Source organism: Trachemys scripta, chromosome 2 (genome assembly GCF_013100865.1).
Source record: "Trachemys scripta elegans isolate TJP31775 chromosome 2, CAS_Tse_1.0, whole genome shotgun sequence".
NCBI classification, from domain to species: Eukaryota; Metazoa; Chordata; order Testudines; family Emydidae; genus Trachemys; species Trachemys scripta.
In genome coordinates this window covers 7,559,195-7,580,999 of record NC_048299.1, presented here as the reverse complement: position 1 = coordinate 7,580,999, position 21,805 = coordinate 7,559,195, and the positions used below count along the sequence as shown (strand labels likewise).

Genomic DNA, 21,805 nt, shown 5'->3' with positions numbered 1-21,805 from the left:
AAGCTCAGGAAGATGGCAGGGCTTAAAAGCAATCCCTCCAGAGAGGATGCACCAAGGTTAACGCAGACAGAGCAGATTGGGTTTTGGTGCCATCTGATAAAGCCTGACAGCATCAGAATAGCTCCCCATGCTTCCTGGAACCCAGCGGATCCCGGCCATGTGCCAGCTGCTTTGCTCCCTCCGGTAATCCCCACTGGCTACTCAACTGAGCGAGGCAAACAGGGTTCGGCCCTTCCAGTCCGCCGCGCTGGATGTGAAGCAAGCAAGCTGCCTTGGTGCCAACCCGCCAGGTGTGCTACAAGATTGCGGAGAAGCGAACAGATGTCGGGAGCCTCCATGGTGCTTTCTCTGCCGCGGCAGGTGCCTTGTCACATCAGCTCTTCATCACCTTCCCTTCCGTTGGAGTTAGCTGCATTGCCAGTTGGCTGCTTTCTCCCCCCCCCCCCCGCGAGAGACTGCTGGCACCATCTGCATCCCAGGAGGGCGCCGATGTGCCAATTAATTGTTCTTAGCATGAGATTTAAAGAAGAAAATGAAAGAACAAAGGGACAGATCCCCACAGCTGGTGTCGAGCTCCATTGATGTCAGGGAAAGGAAGATTTACACCCACTGAGGATCTGGCCCTATGTACTTGTAGCTTGCCAATACGGTGACTAAGGGACAATTGTCTACAAGCATCTGAAGGGTGTCAATACCCAGGTTCAGAGTCTGCACCTCTTACTCCTGAGGAGTAGAACTGTGCGCTGTGAGTAGCCCCGTTGACGCTAGTGGATGTATTTCTAAAGCATGTCAAGGGTGCCTAGAGCATATCGATAGATGCCCTTTTTAGCATTGCTACAAATCTAATCAATAAATAAATGGTGTGTTACTGTAAAATGCAGGTTGGAGGGGGACAAGCTCCTTGCTATAGGAAGCCAGGAGCTGCCCACCAGTGCCGCCCAGTGGTCAGTGAATTCTGATATACTTTTTCCAGCCATGGCCAGTACCAGATGCTTCATGGCAAGAGCTCTGTAATAACCTGCGTATCTGGGCAGTTTTACCTAACCCTGGGCAGGTAGCGGTTGACATATACTCTGAGCCAAGTGTGCATATCGCTTACTTATCTTATCTTCTGTAACTGATCTCATTGTCCAGATAAACAGGCAGTCTCTTTGCTTCAATAACATCTTGTGGCAGTGAGTTCCACCGGGTAATTTTGATGTGTGTAAGAAAAAAAAAAAGTCCCTTCAGTTTCAAATCTGCTGCCTTTCAATTTCATTGACTGTTTCCTTGTTCTGGCATTATGACCAAGGGTGTTCCTGTCCACCCTCTTATCCTGCTTTATACCATTCTTTATTTCATATACATCTATCACAGCCCCTGTTATTCATCTTTTTTCCAAACCAACCAGTCACAATCTTTTTAAGATCTCATATTTGGAAGACTTTCCATTCCCCCAGCATTTTTTGTCACTCATCTCTGAAACCCCTCTAGTTCTGCTACATCTTTTAGGTGCTGGGAGGACCAGACCTGGACACAGGGTTGAAGGCTGATTTAGACAGGGCTAGCTTGTAGACTGTCAGTATGACGTAGCCTGCAGGGGTAGTAATTTGCTGCCGGTCTATCCCAGCAGAAAATCACTACCTTCCCCGTACTGGTTTGGGATTGTGTGTTGGGAGCAGGCAAAGGCCCATGTCTCACCCATTTGCACCATGGTGGGGAAGAGCAAGTACAAGCACCTGTCTACCCCTGCATGCCCAAATCCACTAGACAGGCCAGACAGGCATAAACGGAGCACAGCTGTCTTGGTCTCCCTTTTGAGGCAGCGAGGCAGTGCAGTTCCAGGAACAATCTAGCCCATAATGAATACAGACGCTACTGATTCCAGATATTGGGCTAGGTAGAAAACCAGCATTACCAGCAAATCTGTTTGTTTCCTCAGAATCTCTTACCATTAAAACACCTCCTCGGTTCACCTCTGTTATTTTCTTCTCTTCCAGGTGGGCTGCAAGGCCGCGATGGTTTTCTTTCAGTACTGCATCATGGCCAACTTCTTCTGGCTCCTGGTGGAAGGCTTGTACCTGCACACCCTTCTGGTCGTCTCTTTCTTCTCAGAGAGGAAGTACTTCTGGTGGTATATCCTGATTGGCTGGGGTACGCACTAGCGCCTGGAACGGGAATGGTAGGAAAATGAACTCGAGGTGACCTGGAGCTGTCTCAAGCAAGGACTTAACCCCTTAGCATGTGGGATCAGACAGGACAGAGAGGTGATATGTATGCATTACCTGTCTGCCAGATGGCGTTAGTGGTGGTAGGATCAGATTCAGATGAGGGTGTCTGAGGGTTCTGTTTAACATAAACAAAATGGTTGGCTTGAGCGCCCCCCTCCCCTCCCTGGAAGCTTATTCTGTCCCATATTTCAGGCACTTAAGATTTAAAGCAGCTGGAGGTGTTTCTTCCTCATGCCGATGCACACAGGAGACCTGGGAACTCTGAAACCACAAGTAGCCCCTATTTGAGAAAGCAAATAAACCATCTATTTATACAGTGAAATGAAATGAGCATAATCCAGACATAAGAACATAAGAATGGCCATACTGAGTCAGACCAGAGGTCCGTCTAGCCCAGTACCCTGTCTTCCGACAGGGCCAATGCCAGGTGCCCCAGAGGGAATGAACAGAACAGGTAATCATCAAGTGATCCATCCCCTGTTGCCCATTCCCAACTTCTGGCAAACAGAGGCTACGGACACTATCCCTGCCCATCCTGGCTAATAGCCCTTGATGGGCCTATCCTCCATGAACTTATCTAGTTCTTTTTTTGAACTCTGTTATAGTCTTGGCCTTCACAACATCCTCTGGAAGGAGTTCCACAGGTTGACTGTGCATTGTGTATAAAAATACTTCCTTGTTTGTTTTTAAACCTGCTGCCTATTAATTTCCTTTGGTGACCCCTTAGTTCTTGTGTGATGAGAAGGAGTAAATAACACTTCCTTATTTACTTTCTCCACACCAGTCATGATTTTATAGACCTCTATCATATCCCCCTTAGTCATCTCTTTTCCAAGATGAAAAATCCCAGTCTTATTAATCGCTGCTCATACGGAAGCCGTTCCATACCCCTCATCATTTTAGTTGCCATTTTTCGAACCTTTTCCAATTACAATATATATTTTTAAGATGGAGCAACCACATCTGCAGTATTCAAGATGTGGGCATACCATGGATTTATATAGAGGCAATATGATATTTTCTGTCTTATTATCTATCCCTTTTAGACAGAGTATGAACCAATCCCGTAGTCTCGGTTCATACCTGCCCAGCTTGGTGAGGGCCTAGAACTCTGGTTTGTAAAACAATCCTCACCCACCCACAACATTGTCACAATTGGAGTCAATGTCTCAGTAGTGAATGAGATTGAGAGGTCAGGTGGGAATAGGCCTGGAAGGGCCTTGACAGTGAAAACAAGTAGCAACTGTGACATTAATCCCTCTTCCTCTTCTGATAGGTGCACCATCGGTTTTCATCACAGCCTGGACTCTCATCAAGGTTCACTATGAGAACATCGGGTAAGTCTCTGAAGTCATCTTAATTTCTTCAAATTTAAGACACCTTAAAAGGAAAACGTAGCAACGGCTAACTCAAAACTCTGCTCAGCAAGAACGAACTGTAAAAAGTCTTTGAAAATCAAACTTTTCCTTTAGAATTGGCCTTTCTGGGAGGTGATACCGACTTAACCAGCATAAAAAGAACTGTCTTCACAAGTTAAAATGGCGAACATTCGCTTTTAAATCTAATGAGCGAAAGGATGGGCTTGTTTTCCAAGCACAAGGCCAGGAGCCCCAAGATCTCAGTTCTAATCCTGGTTCTGCCACATTGAATTTACTCCCTCTGTGATTCCCTTCCCCCATCTGTGCACAGAGGTAATAATATTAACCTGATTCACAGGGGATTTGTGAGGCCGTGGCTAATTCATTAATGCTTCTAAAGGTCTTTGGCATGCTTGGACGGCAGCTGCTTTGGAAATAGAAAGTATTATTAAACATATTGTCCAAAGTCATTCGTGGTGTAACACTGCTAATGCTAACTCAATTGAGATCAGTGGCGTTACCCCAGGAATGCATCTGGCCCATTGAGTGCCCATTTGACGCATTGTAAAACTCCCATAGGAGCCAATGGGAGTTGCACTTGCATATCTGAGTGTACAGTTTGGCTCTATAGGTTCCTGTTTATTATCGATTATTTTAATCCGAGATTAAAGCCGTTGGGAACTGCCTTCTAGTCTCCTAAATGGGCCCTTCCCCCCATGTCACAAGTAATGGTGGCCGCCAAGAAGTGACAATGTCATTGTCATTGCTGCTGTGCTCATTTAGGGCTCATGTCTCACCTCCCCTTTCACTTGCAAATTACTGGACAAAGCCGACATCAGTTGAGTACTCTTCTCGTTTCCATCTGGTGACCCTGTTGGAGCACAGGATCTGTGATAACAGCACCGCTCTGTTCAGGTGTTGGGCTTTTCGTGGCTCCACAGAAAGTTACACTTCGGTCAGCACCTGCCAAAGATGCCATTTTGGGGACGGATCCTGTGAGGGTGCAAAGCGCCCTCGCTGTCCATTTCAATGGGAGGGGGACATCTTGCTGGACTGAGTGCTATGTTTGTGAGTGCCACAGTAACTGAATAAGCACCCCAAGCCTCTCCCGCCATAGTCTCCAGTGACCTTTTCCCAGCCAAACCCTTTGAGTCTGTACTCCACCCCCATCCTCCTGGACAAATGTTTTTATGTTCTTCTTTAAATCTGGATCAGATAAATTGTAGCTAACAAGATGGGGCAACTTTTACAAGTAACAAATGACATGTGAGTAATTATGACCTGTCCTGCAATCTGTACTCATGTAAAGTAACGCTTAGACAAGCTGTCCTCCTGAAGCCAGTGGGACAACTTGTATGGTAACTACTAGTCAGGGTTGCAGAACCACAACTCATTCCAAGCTTGTTGGGAACTTGATGAATCTGTACCCTATGTAGCATCCCTGTTTACCTCCCCCGAATGCCTGTATTAATGTTGTTCCTCCATTGACATCTCAGTACAGTGGTTTGCACAGTATCTCACTGCAGCGTTCCAGAATATCCCAGGGGAGCTGTGAAAACACTACTAAGAATGGTCATAGTCTCTCAGGGATGGTTTTGAGAGCAGTTCATCATGACCAGTGGAGCCATTCAGGCTTAGAATAAAGAACATTGCGTCCTAGGCAAAAGAGCAGATAACCCACAAGCGTGATCGTAATGGTCCTTTCTGGCTTTAAAATCTGAGAGTCTAAGCTTTGAGAGGCTTGCTGGCTTGAATTTGTCTGCAGGGCAGCAACTGTCATTTGAGTGTCTCATGAACCAATCTGGGATTTTATGGTTTTTATTCCCGGTGGCATACATTTCGCAAGAATTAAAGGAGTTCCCCTAACAGCCAGATGTGCCCATTTATTGAGCGTCCCTAAATGAACCTAAAAATGTATGTAATAAAATAAGTATTTTAGTTGGTGCCTTTATGCGCCAGTGCTGGGCACCTGAGCTTTCAAAACAGTGATAAAGTTGGTTCTCTTTAGCGCATACTGTTTCTTATCAATATGTCTCTCATTCGTAAGTAATGTGTTTATTGCAATGACTAGAGCTGATTTAAAAAAAAAGAGGAACAAAATTATAAATGTGTCCCTCTGTTAATAACAAAACCAATTAGTTCCATGCGGGGGAGAAAGGAAAAATTGTTGTAAACATTGTCAAAAAGGTTCCTGTTTACTTCTAAAATTGTATAATTGACATTTCTAATTTCCAACCAAATGTTGACCAGTTAAAGACAACCCATATCACAACTCATGGGATGAAATCCTTCATCCCATTAAAGCCAATGGGAGTTTTGTCATTAACTTCAGTTGGGCCAGGGTTTCCCCCAGCAGGTAGGTACTGCTCTTTGCTCTGTGGAATCCCTGTCTGTGAAGCTTTGCATCTGAAATATTGGTAGCCGCCCAGATCTGGAGCTCCCGTCAGATTTCTGCATAACAGCCTGTTAGCTCCGATTTGGTGGTTATTTTCCTTTGTTTATTTTCAGGTGTTGGGAGGACATAGGCGAGTCCCAGTACTGGTTGATCATCAGAGCTCCTATTGCGGTTTCTATTTTGGTAAAGTATGAGCAATCTCCACTGGCTGCAAAAGCCCTCGTTAGTGAAAACTCAGTTATACATGGATGGGTGTTCTGTAAATGGCATATGCAAGCAGACAGATGTAAGTGGATAGACAGGCTGACTAGAAAACAGTCTTTGCCAAGCATTTCTCTGATGTGGATGAATTGTCTTCACAGCATGGGCCAACCTAACTAACTGGGGTTAAAGTGACTTTCCCTGCCGGGCAGGTTATCCAGAACTGCCTGCTGAAGGGCTTGTTGTACCTTCCCCTGAAGCAGATGGTGCTGGCCATTCTCAGAGCCAGGATACTGGATTAGTTGTACCGCAGGGCTGATCCAGTCTGGCATTTCCTGTGTTCTACTGTAACTAATGCGAGAAGAGCAGATGTTTCCTTATTAGAGTCCCATTTGCAAACCTTTCCACCCTTTAAGAACTAAGTCATGGATTAGAATGCCCAGGACCTGTTCCTGTGAGGTGCTGAGACCTGCCTGAGGGTGACATCCTTCCCAAAGGAGGTTTGACTTTGAATAAAGTTAAAGTTTGACTTCAGGAAGAGCTGAGGACTCTTGGCAAGTCTCATGAGGCGCACTGCACCTCGTAAGATCCGGCCCTCAGTCCTCAAGCTCCCTTAACACTTCATCCCGCAGCATCTGGGAGGAAAGGGCAAGTGCTCAGATATTACAGTGGTGAGCGGTGGTATAAAGAAATCTCTGATAGATGGAGCAGCACTTGGGAAAGGAGGTTGAGTTGCCCAACGTGGAAAGTTGGTGGAACCGATCTCCAAGAAAGAGGCACCAATGAGTGTTACAAACACTTTACCTCTGCTCTGAAAAAGAAGGACACGGATATTGAAGAACATATTGATTCACAGTAGCAAATAGATACATCTAAGGGGTGGGGAACTCTACCCAAGTTAGGTTGAACTAGCTACGTCACTCAGGGATGTGAAAAATTCTCAGAGACATAGTTAAGCTGACCTAAGCCCCGATGTAGACACCACTAAGTCGATGGAAGAATTCTTCCATCAACCTAGCTGCCAATTCTCTGAGAGGTGGATTTACTATCACAATAGAAGAACTTCTTCTGTGGCTGTAGTAAGTGTCTACACCACAGCAGCACAGCGGCAGCTGTGTCGCTGTCGCGTTTCTAGTGTACACATACCCTAACTCAGTTTCAAAAAACAATGCTCCAACTTTCTCTGCCAGCATTAGGGTTTTCTCTGCCGGACCCCTCTGTCTCAGACTCTAGTTTCCTTTGCCCCAGAGAGGCTCTATCCCCTCTTGTACTCTGGTTGGGAGCTAATCAGATCCACCTGCTAATATGACTCGTTATTACTTAAATTGCACCTTCATGCATGGTTCAAGACCCAACCCACCAGAGGAGCCCTGCTTCTCAGTGCAGGGTCCTAGAGTCTGTCCCCTGTTACATGTGGTTAAACAGCTCTATTATTGATACCCATACACGGGTCATCTTCAGTTGTACACAAGTAATTCCCCCATCAGCAGGCAGTACTCCCACACATCTGGCAGCACAACTGGGCCAAGGAATGTCATAAGCAGGTTGTCTGACCCAGCATACCTACCCATTTTTTGGCCCCATCTCACCGCCTTGATTTTCATCAGACCCCTCATTTTCATCTCTTCCCTGCATTCGCCTCCAACCAATTCTCATTTTCTCTTGAACACATAAATAGTCTTCTCTGGTTGCAGTTTTGTTTCAAATGCAAAATTCAGCCCAGGCTCATCGGGAGGTATTTAAACCTTCTCTGATGGAAATGTCCTAAAGGGTTTAATAAAAAAAAATCACTTTTCTATAGGGGTTTTGCATCATCCTATAGAATCTAATAGAAAATTGTATCCTTGCTATAGGTTTTTAGAGTCATTTCTCAAGGTTCTTGATCTAGTTCCCATTGAAGTCAATGGGAGACTCTGATATCTAGCTCTTTCTGTGGGAGCTAGAAGAGGCAATAGAGTCCCATGATGTTTCTGAAGACACCTGTTGGTTCCATCCCTATTGATTCTTTACAGTTTCTCCATTTGGGTGTTCATCTGGGTCCATTTGTGAGCATCTGCAATCAGATGAACTTCAGTTGAATTCAGCTTTGAGTTTGTTCCCCAAACTCCGGGCAAACATGTGGGGAGGGGAAGGACAGAGAAAGCGACATCAACAAAACAAGATTTAAACAGCCCACACCAAACTGAGATCTCTGTCTTGCACATAAGTTCTCCTGATGGCCAACGTATATTACCCTTTGCGTGAAGCAGATCTGCCTGCATCACCTGTCACAGAGCTAATCTCAAGAACAAACATTTTTAATAACCGCTTTGTATTTTATTAACCTTACTAAACTGAAATGAAATCCGTATCTGACATATGTCAAAATATTTGTCTTTCCGAAAGACTGGTAGATCAGATTTTCTCTTTCCAGATGTAACCTTTTTTAGGAAGACATACACCTCATTCTCCTGAGATGGGAGGCCTACTATCTTTTGCTGTTGTTCAATAAAACAAGCCTAAACCTTTTTCTCAGCACAAAACAGACCCTGTCCAGTAATTATGATTTTCTTCTGCATGCCTCAAACAAATCCATCACTAAAGCCCGTCCCCTTTGCCCATCTGCCTGAGCGCAATCCACTCACATTTAATCTTCCCTGTTCACTCTCTCAGCCACCTGGGCTTGACATGGTCAATGCTGCACACTGCACAGATGCTTGGGAAGCAGCTCAGATCTTCTGTTCGCTTACTACAACTCGCATGTTATCGATGCTGAGTAGAATCTGCCCCTTACGTCTAGGTGCCTGCGTGTCTGGGGCAAATCTCTTTTTTTTTTTTTTCTAAGCTAGTAAACATGATCAGAAACCATGGCAAGCAAAGTGGGATAGCTAAGATGTGGGTAATTAAGCACTGGCACAGTTTGACCAAGGGCTGTGGTAAATTCTCCATCCCGGAGAGTCTTTCAATTAGGAGTCTAAATGAGAGGTGTGCTGGCTCATGCACAAGTTGTTGGGCAAGATGTGGGAATCACTCGATGATGTCCTCTAGACTGGGCTGTGCAGAAGGTCAGACGAGATGATCATAATGGTTCCTTCTGGCCTTTACATCTATGACAATATAAAATAAGAATCACTTGAAGAGTCATTAATGGTAAAGGATAAGGAAGGAGGTTTTGTGCCCAGACTGGTCTAAATTCACACCAGGGTTTCAAGTCTTCTCTGGTGTAGATCATCTCCTGTTTATGAGTTGTGCCAAGCAGCAGCATGGTTCAGAGGTTAGAGCACTGCTGTGGGGATTGGGGAGACCCGAGTTTTAGTCTTGCCAGATGCTGTGTGACTTTGGGCAAGTCCCCTCTCTCCTCCCCAACCCGTGCCTCAATTCCATCTATAAAATTAGGATAATAGTACCTGGCTACCTTTACAGAGCGCTTTGAGATCCTCAGATGAAAAGCAGAGCTGGGGATAATAAAAATAGCTCAGGGACACCAATGGCTTTATGCTTTGGCCTAGTCTGGAAGCAGAGGCAATGTGCCAGTGTTACCCATGATGTTAATTCCCTGCTGCCCTAGCTTGCCAGCATGTGTGTGAAGAAGGCATGCCTGGTGAGGCGGGTTAGGAGCCTGTTTGCAGTTCTCTCTGACACCGTTCCGTGTATCTATTTTTCGGCGCACGGCCCCATTCCCAGTCTGTGACGTGCCTGGCAGCAAGCCCCGTATCGCCGTCTACTGCGGGCCGTGACCTCCACTGCTCAACTAACCGAAAAGCTCTAATCCTGCCCTGTCGCCAGCCCCCCCCGTGCAGCAGGACGTCGTGCAGAGCTGTGCTCTATGGGTTTGACATCATCATACTTGAGATGTATGACACAAAGTCCCAAGCAGGCTGATGTCAGGCCCAAGATGGCTGCCATTCTGTCTCGGTTTACCATGTGCTCACAGAGTGGGGTTTTCTGCCTGTGGCTTTTTAACAACGGCTCGTTCCACGAACAGATCATTGAGGCAAAAGGAATACCCTCTAACAACTAGCTCTTTTCACTGCAGAAAGGGATTGTGGGAGTTTAACCACCTTTTCTCTCTCTCTCTCCTCCCCATTAGGTGAACTTCATCCTCTTCATTTGTATTATCCGGATCCTATTCCAGAAACTGCATTCCCCAGATGTCGGGCGCAATGAAACCAGCCAGTACTCGTAAGTCTTAGACGCTGTTTTCACCTGAACCATGCCGTTTTGATGAGACCTGTCAGGCCAGGCTGTTTGCTTACCCAGAACCATCCTCTCTGTCTTCATTTGATTGATCCCACTCAGAAATGTTTTGAGTCGATCAAAGGTGTCTGAGATTAGGGGGTTGGGAGATATGCTAAAATAATCAAGCGTCTTGCTGTCAAACTGTTTTTAGATGGGTCAGGAGCCTTGCTCCTAGGAATAGCAATGAACTGGTGAGCTCCATGATGACACTTCATTGTAAGACAAACAGGTGCTTGATGTGTACATTCACCATTTACTGGGTTCAGTTGTCAGAGGTGGCTAAAAGTTTCCTGAGGCTCAGGAAGAACGGGCCAAAGCCTCCCCTGGTACAAACCTTCACAGCTCCATTGAAGTCTCTTTGCATTCCGCGGAGCTGCACCCTTTTACATCAGCCGAGAACTTGGCCCAGTAATTTCACATCCAGGGTAACTAGATCGAGCCACATTCTTGGAATCCTCATCCATCGTGAAGTTTTGGGGGTTCAGCCAGACCCCAATCTCAGTATGTGCTGCCCAGCAGGGGTCTGCTTTGCCAGTACCTGCTTAATCACGCTTTTGGTGAAGACTTTGGGGGAGCTCATCAGGTCCTCGGTACTGTCTCCCGAACCATAGTCTTATCTGGCAGCTCTGTGTCCCAAGGCACTGCAGCCATGAAAGCGATACTGAAAAGAACAGAGTGAGGAATAGAGAGGTGACCGCAGACCACAGTGGACACAGTTGTCTGGAATCCTGTACAGATGGGGGTAGGTTATTTTCATGGTTTAATGAAAAATCAAATGGATTTAATGTCAGTCATTTGTCCAGATGGCAGAAAGAATGCCTGGGGGAAGGGGAGTGGTGTGGGATAACTGATAGGAAAGTTCAACCTGTTCTGTGTTCCCCATAGGCAGATGCAGAATGGCTTCTGTCCCTCAGCAGGCTCCAGACCAGGGGAGGGCAAACTACGGCCTGCGGGCCGGATCCGGCCCGTCAGGGCTTTCAATCTGGCCCGCGGGATTGCCAGGCCCATGGCACAGCGGGGCTAAGGCAGGCTCCCTGCCTGCCCTGGCCCCGTGCCGCTCCCAGAAGCAGTCAACAACACGGCCCACCCCCACGCCAGACTCTGCTCTGTTACGGCACATTCTGGCTCCTCCCCAAAGGGCGGAGCTAAAGGAGAAGCCCTGGATTCCATTTCTGTACTAACAGCATGTGACTGACTTCAGTGGAGTGACTTCTGATTTATACCAGTGTCCGTGAGATCAAAGTCAGTCTCACTGGGCAAGATTCTGGTCTCAATTAGATCAATGTAAACCTGGAGTAAGTCTATACTGCTTCACGGATTCACTCCAGCTTAAAGTTATATAACTAAGGCCCTACCAAACTCACGGTCCATAGGACTTTAAAAATTGTAAATTTAATGATTTCAGCTATTTAAACCTGAAATTTTACGGTGTTGTAATTGTTCGGGTCCTGACCCTAAAAGGAGTTGGGATGGGGGGCAGAGAGCTCCATGTGCCGCCCTTACCTGCAGGCACCGCCCCCCCACCTCAGCTCCCATTGGCCGAGAACAGGGAACCGCAGCCAGTGGGAGCTTTGGGGGTGGTACCCACAGGTGAGGGCAGCGTGCGTGGAGCCACCTGCCCACCCCACCCACAGGAGCCACTGCCGGACATGCTGGCCTCTTCCAGGAGCAGCGCAGGGCCAGGGCAGGCAGGGAGCCTGCTTTAGCCCTACTGTGCATCGCTGCCACTCTGGAGCCACTCAAGGTAAACGGTGCTAGGACAGAGCCCACACCCCAACCCCCTGCCCTGAGCCCCCTAACTGCCTTCCCTGAGCCCCCTAACTGCCTTCCCTGAGCCCCGTACTGCACCCCAACCCCCTGCCCTGAGCCCCCTCCTGCACCCCAACTCCCTGCCCTGAGCCCTCCTGCACACCGCATCCCTCCCACACCCCAACCCCCTGCCCCAGCCCTACATTCATGGCCCTGCATTCAATTTCCCCACCCAGATGTGGCCCTCTGGCAGGGGTGAAAGTAACTTACAGGACTTACCGGTATTGCCCTCCTGAGGGGGGCGTGGCCTCATCCAGAAGAGGCATGGCCTCAACCGGAAGAGGCGGGGCCTCTCAAGATTTAAAGGCCCTGGGGCACCGGCTGTGGCTGGGAGCCCCAGGGCCTTTAAATCAACCCGGGGCTCCCAGCTGCTGGAGGAGTCCTGACCCTAAAAGGAGTTGGGGGGGGGTCACAAGGTTATTGTGGGGGGGTTGCGGTACTTCTACCCTTACTTCTGCGATGCTGCTGGCAGCAACGCTGCCTTCAGAGCTGGGCAGGGGGAGAGCAGCAGCTACCAGCCAGGAGCGCAGCTCTGAAGGCAGTGCGGAAGTAAGGGTGACAATACCGTAACCCCCCTAAAATAACCTTGTGACACCCCCCCCCCACTCCCTTTTGGGTCAGGACCTCCAATTTCAGAAACACTGGTCTCCCCCCGTGAAATCTGGTCTTTTGTGTGCTTTTACCCTATACTATACAGATTTCATGGTCCGTGACGCATTTTTCATGGCCGTGAATTTGGTAGGGCCCTAAATAGAACCAAGATCAGACACCCACCCATTTTTGCATCTTGCTGCTGTCCTGAGTCAGCATCTGGAACATCTAGATCTTTATGGAGGGATTCCTAGAACAATTTGTGTTGGAAAGGATTTCCAGTGGGTCATTTAGTTCATCCCCCTATATGATGGAAGGACTAATTTCATCATCCTTACTCTGCCGTTAAATCTGGGTGGCTCCCAGAGCCTTGAAAATCTCTTGTGATGGTGATTCCACTTTCTCCACTTGAACTGTTCTTAGACGCATAAAGGGAATGCTATTTGATCTCCCCATTTCCCTGCTGCAGCTCGCTAAAGCCTGTTCATTTTTGTTCTGTTTTCCCTAACCAGTGTGCGTTATTGGTCCCTGCCTTTTCTATTACATCCCTTTATGTATCGGTAGTCAGGTGTCGTGTCTCCCCCGCCGATTACGACATCCCTGTTGATGTGCTGAGATTAAATCAGCATATTGAAATATGTTCTAGAACGAACAGTGTTGTCTTGGCGCCTTCATTGGGTAACTGGCTTCCATTAATCTCAGTGGAAGTTCTGTGTGTGTACACAGGCAGCCGAGGGAAGGATTAGGTCCTAGTGATCTAGGAGGTGGACTTGGTCTTTTTAAAAATGTTCCCAGTGAATTAATGCTGGAAAAAAGCTACCAGGAATTTCTTGCTGTACCCGCAGACAAAAGATATGGCACAAGAGGCAGTAATACAAGCTTCCCCACACTGCCCCGCCAATGTGCCCCTCTTGGGCAAGCATAGCCTTCCCCATATCTACCACCCCTCTCCCTACATGTCCCTCTGCAACAGCTCCACCAGCCCAAGCAGACTCAAACAGGGAGAAGAGCCCAGGAGTCCCTGGTGACCCAGAGGCATCTTGTGGTTGCCAATCTCTGTGACGTGGAAGGGGATCACACACTCCGCGGATGAGTGGCCGTGCAGAACCCTGAGCTGGATGGAGAGACAGGCCCCTGGTTAAGCAAGGGGAGTTGAGGCTCAACGCTCGTTCAGTCCTTGCTTTTTCTGCTGCCGACAAGCGGGGAGGCGCGCGGGGGAGGGCAGTTGTACTACGTGCTTTTGTTTGATGTTGACTCATATGGTGGGAAATAGACTGAGACCCTCAGGGCCGGAATTTTCAAAGGAGCCCAAGAGATTTAAGTGCCAGAATCCCATCAGACTGAACACCTAATTCCCTTAGATGCCTTTGAAAATCCCAGACTCCTGGCACAGAGGCCACTGTAGCAGTTCGCGGCCGGGCCCTCTTGGTTCCTGCCTCTGCTAGGCTGAGTAAGTCACTCGGAGACCCCGGGGTTCAATAACCACTGGTGCTTTTTATCGGCAGGGTTGTGCCCCCACCACCTTCTCACCATACAGCTTACATAGTGCCGGGTTCCTTGTATCTGAACCCAGGAGGGAAGGGCTTTCTCCCCACCTACACTCCCTCGCTCTCCTCCGTCCCCACCTCCCTGGTTTCCTTCTTCCCAGCCTCTTATGTAGCCCTGGGCTAATTGGGCTGGCAGCTGGCTCTCATTCCCCAATTAGGGCAGGCTCTTTCCAGCCAGCTCCACTTTATTCACCTAAATGGGGCGGGCGGGGCAGGGGGCTGATTCTGTCGTCGTTCTGCTCAGCGCCCTGTCACAGCCACCAAACATCCATCCTATGGTAACAACTCTCAGGGCTTGTCTACACTACCCGCCGGATCGGCGGGCAGCGATCGATCCAGCGGGGGTCGATTTATCATGTCTAGTCTAGATGTGATAAATCGACCGCCGAGCACTCTCCTGTCGACTCCGGTACTCCACCAGAACGAGACGCGCAAGCGGGGTCGATGAGAGAGCGTCAGCTGTTGACTTACTGCAGTGAAGACACCGCGGTAAGTAGATCTAAGTACGTCGACTTCCGCTACGCTATTCACGTAGCTGAATTTGCATATCTTAGCTTGACCCCACGTGGTAGTGTAGACAAGCCCTCAGTCACTGCTGCTGTGGGCTGGATTTGAACCAGCAATCTAACAGTATAAACCTTGTGTTGTTCAACCCATTCCTAATCCATCAAACCCTCCACTGCCCCAGGGCAGAATCCCACCCTGGGCTACCAGGTGCACAGGGGAACCTCTCCCTCTGCTACAGCCCTGAAAGTGTGCAGCAAACTCGGGGCCCCTGACCAGCTCTCTGCAGGCAATAGCAGGGAGCAGTCTCTACACTCAGGCGTGCAAAGACTATGGTCGTGCTTGGCTGCTGCATGCGACCTTCAGCCCACTCCCACTTCAGACACCCACAAAGCAGTTGGGCACAGAATGGCCCTCTATGCTGCAAAGTGAAACTGCAAGGGTTATCCAAGAATAATCTGGCCTTGCATTCTTCTTGGGTTTCAGCACTTCTGTGCTATTCTGTGCAGGTACTTATGCTCTGCCCATCACTTTTTGGTATCTGGGAACCTATCGAAAGTACAAAAGTTCATGGCTTGCATTTGTTGAGCATGCAAGAATGATTTTGCTTCATACCTGAAACGTCCTTGCACTGAATTACACAGTCTTTCAAATTCCATGCTCGATCCGTGTCCTTTTGGCCAGTCTGGGTTGGTATAAGTGGATGTCGCTCCCAGCCAAGTCACTGGATTTGTGCCTGTTTACACCATGCTGAATTTGGCCCTTGGGACCAAATGTGAGCCTCAGTTACATTGGTGCAACCTGATTGACACCAGTGGAGTTGCACGAGTGCAACTGATGGCAGGATTTGGCCCTCAGTATCCAGAAGGCTCCTGCCAACTGCAGATGTATGGTCTGGATGACCCAAGAGATCTGTTGTTCATCATCCCTGTGAATTCTTCCTGCCAAATCTGAGATAAGAATTTGTTTTAGTCTAACAGAATCTGAGATCTCACCCTCCCTCTCTGCCCCCCCAACCCAACACTGTTTATTGAAGAAATAACTTGTTGACACATTGACAGTATCTTTCGATGCTTGCCAGTTCCATCTGAGTCCAAGTCTCCAAGCCCAAGTGTGATGTTGACTCATTCATTAATGCTACAGCCATGGAGCTGCGCTTTAATTTATTGTAAAACGTGAAGGCACTCCTCATGAAAAAGCCTTTTGAAATTACTGACAATCAAGCAGCATGGGGACAACAATATTTCAGGCAAAACAGAAGATAAAACCCCATGTTTTCTGTAACAAGAACTTTGTGCTTAATTAATTCTATCAACATTCTATTCTACATAGGTTCTTATACCACCTCCGTTCATGCATTAAGCAACATAACTAACATCTGGTGTGGGGGGGGGTCATTTTTTTTCTCCTCCTCTCCCAAGGGTGAGGGAATTGTGTCTGCAGTATCGTGTGTTGGTAGGGCTGGGGGGATTTAATGTACACACTGCTATGTGTGTGCTAGACAAGGCGGGTGGAAGAAGAGCTCCTTGCACTTGGAGTGGAAGGCAGTGAGGTTTGTGATGGTCATTAGTTCCTTGGGGAGTTCTGGAAATCATGATTGCATGGACCACGGTGGTGGGGGATGCTGTAGCAGAGGCAAGCTTTCCGAATGCCTCCCTCTTCCTACAGGCATCGGTCTAGATTGGGATCAGCTCTAGCTAGCTGCTTTACCCAGTGCTGACTTCAGCTTGGCATTAGAGGCCTGACAGAAGCCCATAGAAGCTGGGAATGGTGACTAGAGGGAGGTGGGGAGGAAGACCGTGCTTTATGGGATTGTGCACGTGAGGGCCTTGGCACGGGAGGAACAGCTGCCCATAACACCCGAATGGCCTTGGCCAGAGGGGACAGACCTGAGCCATTTCAGGGCATTTCCCTTCCCCACGTTGGCCTCGGTGAGGTGGGACTGGAGTCCTTGGAGATCGATGGTGTCAAATGCCCCTTAAGCTCATTGAAGTTTTGCCTTTCATTTTATTTCAGTCAGTGGCATTTGATTTCCATCTGTAATTAGATGTCAGAAATGATCTGCCATTCCTAATTAGAGCTCTGATTATCCTCTTTGGGGCCATTAGGCTCTAATGCGGCTCATTCTCCTGCTTTGGAACACGTGGGCCGCTCCAGCCGCTCTCTACACTATCATCACTCTCAGCTAAATGGATTTCTCCTCTAGATCCCCGACTGTTCTGCAGTCCCAGGCAAAGGCAGTCGTGGGCTCTCTCTGGCTTGTGGAGATGAATAACGGTCTCTGGCGGGCGTGGAGGAAATACCTCCACTAGAGTTGATGGGCATAAAAATGTCACGCGTTAGAACATCTCTGCACCTGAAGCAACCAGCCGCGGGTGAGCCCCGGGCAGAGGGGAACTACGACGGGTTTATTGCCAAGACTCGGCTGCCAGCGCATGTGCCGCAACAGTTGCTGTTAATAAGGGGGGGGAATTACATCTCTGAAAAACACTGTAGCAATCACCACGGGCCAGATCTTCAGCTACGGTGAAGCGGTGTAGCTGGATGGACATCAGCGGAGACTTGCTGTTTTACATCTGCGGAGATGTGGCTCCAAATCTCTGAAGCACTAAGGCCCAGATCCTCAAAGGTATTTAGGCTCCTAACTTCCACTGATTTTTTTCAGTGAACCTCAGAAGCCTAAATACCTGTGAGGGTCTGGGTTTAATTCCCCTTCGTTTATTATTACCCACTGCTTATGCTTTCAGAGCTTTAAAATTCCACCTCCAGCACAAAGTGAATTCCCTGGCATCACACTGACCCACCCTCCCTGCACCGCAGGTGGGTCATTAGGGCTGTAGGCGCATCAGCAGCCGAATTTCATGCCCTCTCGTGCCCGTCGTGGTTGTGCCCTTTCCCTTTACAGCTCATGTTTTTCTTTCTGACAGGAGACTGGCTAAGTCCACCCTGCTGCTGATCCCGCTCTTTGGCGTCCACTACATCGTGTTCGCCTTCTTCCCCGACAACTTCAAAATGGAGATAAAGCTCGTCTTCGAGCTCGTGCTCGGCTCCTTCCAGGTGCGTCACCCCTTAGGACTGGGCCAAGGCCACCAAAAATCAGGGCGAGTCTGTCAGAACTGCGGTGCTTCGTAGGAACGACCGTGGGACTAAGGAAACGTGTGAAGGTGGTTTCACTAGCACATGCCCAATCCTGCTCCCATGGGAGTCTGTAAGGGGCTTGCCATTGACTTCAGTGAAGGCATGGGTGGGTTACTGTTGGGCATTCTCATATTGCCTTTCACCTCCTGGCACCCCAATATGTTTTACCAACAGTCAGCTAAATCCTACAGTCTGTACTCAGATGCCACGCAGACAGCTTTCCGTTAACTGCAATGGGAGGCAGAATTTCTATTGACCGCAATGGGGCTTGTTGCATGAGTTAATCCAGAATGATCCCCAGGGGCGGCAGTCTGACCTAGTGGATAAGACCCGTCAGGAGACCCGTGCTCTAGTCACTGTTCTTCTGCAGGATGACTTTGGGCACGTCACTTCACTCCCTATGCCTCAGTCTCCCCAGCTGTAAAATGAGGATAATGATACAGCCTTCCTTTGAGGTCTGATGCTGCTTTGAGATAGGGATGAAAAATGCTAGGGGTTATTTCAACCATTAAATACATACATACACACACTTCACTTCAATCAACGTTCCGCTCTTAACGCAGGCCCCGGTTCTGCACAATGATTAGCACTCATTGATGGACTTCAGTCTGCTGCCTTGAGAACTGGGTCTGTGTTTTATCACATACTGTACCACTTACGTGTTTTGGTCAGCAGTGAAATAGCTAGCAATGCTGACATTTAAATCGTCATTTGGCATCTGAATTAGCACCTTACAGAGATGGATGGGGCAGTTCAGAGCTATCATTTCAGGCTGCCTGCAGACTCAGGCAGACATCACTGAACTGGTTTGCCATCCGTTCACATTTTCAGTGTTATCTCCACAATTGTAAGGGCCAGAGATGGACTTTTTTCTTTTTCTTTTTTTTTTTTAAAGAAAGCCCAGATTCTGAAGAATAAGAGGGCATCGTAAAAAAAAGTCACAAGGTCACCATCTAGGCATGACACAGCCCAACTCAAATCCTGCACTTTAGTAAGGAAGCTAAAATCAAGCAGCCTCTATCTGTACCAGGGGACTGTTAGAAGTTTCCTGGCTATGGCCTCTGTGTCCAAGGCTGTGGTTGACCAAGTTAAATGTAGCCTTTCTGATGGTGAGGTTCTAAGTCCTGTCCTCTCTTCCTTCTCCCAGGGCTTTGTGGGGGCCGTTCTATACTGTTTCCTCAACGGGGAGGTAAGATCCACAGTATTGCTTGGGCAGTGCTTGTCACTAGGATGAAGTGAATGATGCAGAAGTTCCATTCCTTACATCAGCCCATTGGGGCCGCCATGGTCATCAGATTCTGGCTTTGCATGTGAATTTTAGTACTCACGGTGCTGAGGGGGGCGCTATACAGTGCCAAGTCCCTCTTGTATTCACAGAACAGGCAGCAAGTGGAGGGTCCCCCCCCACCACCACCACCACCCTGCCAGTGGGCCTCAGTCCTGACCTGGAGTGACCACGCTTGGCGGTGAAGGTGCAGCCAGTCTCCAGCCCACTCACTCTTTGGCCCTGATCCTGTTGAAGCCAAGCGGGCGTTTGCCCTTGACTTCAGAGCAGCAGGATCAGACCCACTACAGCGTGCAGGCCAGTGAGTGCAGTGAGTTTTGTACCACGGAGCGTGTGTCCATTGGAAACTGGACTGAACCCCACCAAATTCATTTCACAAAAGCCGCTGAGCAGATGTGAGCCGGGAAGAACGTTCAGCCCCCTGCTAACTCGGGCAGCATTGAAGCCAATAAAGCGAGCCATGAAGAGATGGGGGCAGCTGTGTAATTCAGCCCTGGGTTTGGTTCCCAGCCTCCCGATTAGCTCAGGAATGTTCAGAATCAGGTCTACTCCATCTCCAAGGCAGCCTTTGAATCCTCCCCGTATAGTCTGTGCTATGATTTCTGACCTGGGTGTGCTGAAAGCACCCTATAATTCATACCATAGCCTACAACCCCGCCCCATAGAGCTAAGCGGCTGGGCAGTAGCTCCTTGTATGTGGTAGCCCATGTTGGTTGATGGTTTGAATCCTGCTGCATGGCTCAGGAAAACCAATGCCCTCTGCGCACCAAACAGTGCCACAGCTCCGCAAAACATTTCTTTGGTGAAAGAAGCTTGTGACTGAAAAATGTTTCCTAATTACCCTCATAAAGGGGAAAAAAATGTGTCAACAGTCGAGGTCATTATAACTCCTTCATTGTATCAGCCAACCGGCTCAAAGACTGCTACATCCCTAACTGGTGCATCTCTTCACTGCCTGCCACTTAGCTATAAAGTTCTTACCTGCTGATATCAGTTCAGTGGCCTTCGTGAATTGGTCCCTGCTGGCCTTAAAATAGAGGGTGATTCTCCTTGTCCAACTCAACACCCATTTCCTTCTCCGAGGGACCATCCTGGACTTCCCAGGGAAGGGGGGTCGCTTGTTCCCAGTTCCACCACGGCATTGGCGCCAGAGCCAGTTAGCAGCTTCTAGTAGGAATTTAATTAAGCCAGCTCGCGCGTAAAACCAAACCAGACCAGCAGAAAGGAGCTCCATCCACTAACGTGCTTCTCTGTCCCCACTTAGGTCCAAGCCGAGCTGAAGCGGAAGTGGCGCAGGTGGCACCTGGAGAGGTTCCTGGGCTCTGACATGAAATATCACCACCCATCTGTCGGGAGCAATGGTACCAACTTCAGCACTCAAATCTCCATGCTCACCAAATGCTCGCCTAAGACTCGCAGGTGCTCCAGCTCCCAAGCAGACTTCTCTCTGGTCTGAGGGGGAGAAACGCCCCAGCACGGATCACTTGAGAGAGAGAAACCATCCAGGAATTTGTTTAAAGCTGAAGAGTGGTTTTTAAAAAAGACGCTCCCCATGAGTCAAACAAAGGGCATGAAACTGGAAAAGCCGCTGACATCCTGAACGAGAAGAGACAAGTCGGGACACAGAGATCTTTTTTCCTTCTTTCCAGACCTTTAACTACAGGCTTGTCCCTGGGCAATGGAGAAACTCACAAACTGACTATTAAACTTGTGCACAACTCCAGCTTGCCTGGGGAGGGCCTAGGAGGTTCTGAAAGGCTCGTGAATAGGGGGCAGGGGATAATTAATGGCTTCACCTGAGCCAGCTTCTCGAAAACAGGTAGAAACGATGCACTTTTTAAAATGAGCCAATGAGAAAAAAACATGCTTTTAATGTGCCAAGAGTCCGATCGGTAAGGGACAGCAGTGAGACGAGGAAGGACCTAGAAGCAGGGGACAAATTGTAGTAGGGTGCAGCATTGTGCTCATCCAGATGCGTTTCACATTGCTACAAATAAGCTGAAAGACCAGAACGTCATCACATCGGCTCCGGAACCAGAATGGAATCTGCAGCTCGCCGACAATCTGTATTGCCCTCGTTAATAAAAGCTTTCAGAGTACCTCCACCGTCGACGATGCCTCCAAAATGTAGCTTGCTGAGGAGCTAAAATGTAAATGCCCTTTTCTGCACTATACTCATTATGTTTTTTTAAAACAGGATATAATAGACTTGCATGACTAATGTATATAAACAAGGTACAGGTGCCAATTCAGTTGCATGGCTGTGTTTTCCACAAAAGAAACCCTCTCTGATTAAGCTTGCGATAAGTCTTGGCATATTTTTATAGCAGGAATCTTTGGGGATGTGTGGGGAGGATATTGGCTTATAATAAGTTTGTACCTGAATAATGCACACTGCGGGGAAGGGGAGACTTCGAACTCAGACCCTCTGTCAGGAGCCACTAACCAGAGTGAAGAATTAACTTAATAGCAGCAGGCAGAATTGGTCTTGGCAAAACAAGTTTAGATCCACAAGTAACCGGCACTGCAGGAGTTTGAAATAGGAAAGG

At 48.3% G+C, this 21,805-nt stretch overlaps 1 protein-coding gene across 1 annotated transcript in view; it reads left to right on the top strand.

The window, feature by feature from the left end:
• VIPR1 (vasoactive intestinal peptide receptor 1) overlaps nucleotides 1-21,557 on the top strand; it is a 169,098-nt gene extending 147,541 nt beyond the window's left edge. Inside the window, exons 7-13 of the mRNA XM_034759843.1 lie at nucleotides 1,980-2,133; nucleotides 3,487-3,547; nucleotides 6,077-6,146; nucleotides 10,234-10,325; nucleotides 17,761-17,890; nucleotides 19,119-19,160; nucleotides 20,521-21,557. Of these exons, the coding sequence (XP_034615734.1) occupies nucleotides 1,980-2,133; nucleotides 3,487-3,547; nucleotides 6,077-6,146; nucleotides 10,234-10,325; nucleotides 17,761-17,890; nucleotides 19,119-19,160; nucleotides 20,521-20,712 (741 nt within the window). The 3' untranslated portion in view covers nucleotides 20,713-21,557. The remainder of the gene's footprint in view (nucleotides 1-1,979; nucleotides 2,134-3,486; nucleotides 3,548-6,076; nucleotides 6,147-10,233; nucleotides 10,326-17,760; nucleotides 17,891-19,118; nucleotides 19,161-20,520) is intronic.
• Nucleotides 21,558-21,805: the final 248 nt, after the last annotated feature.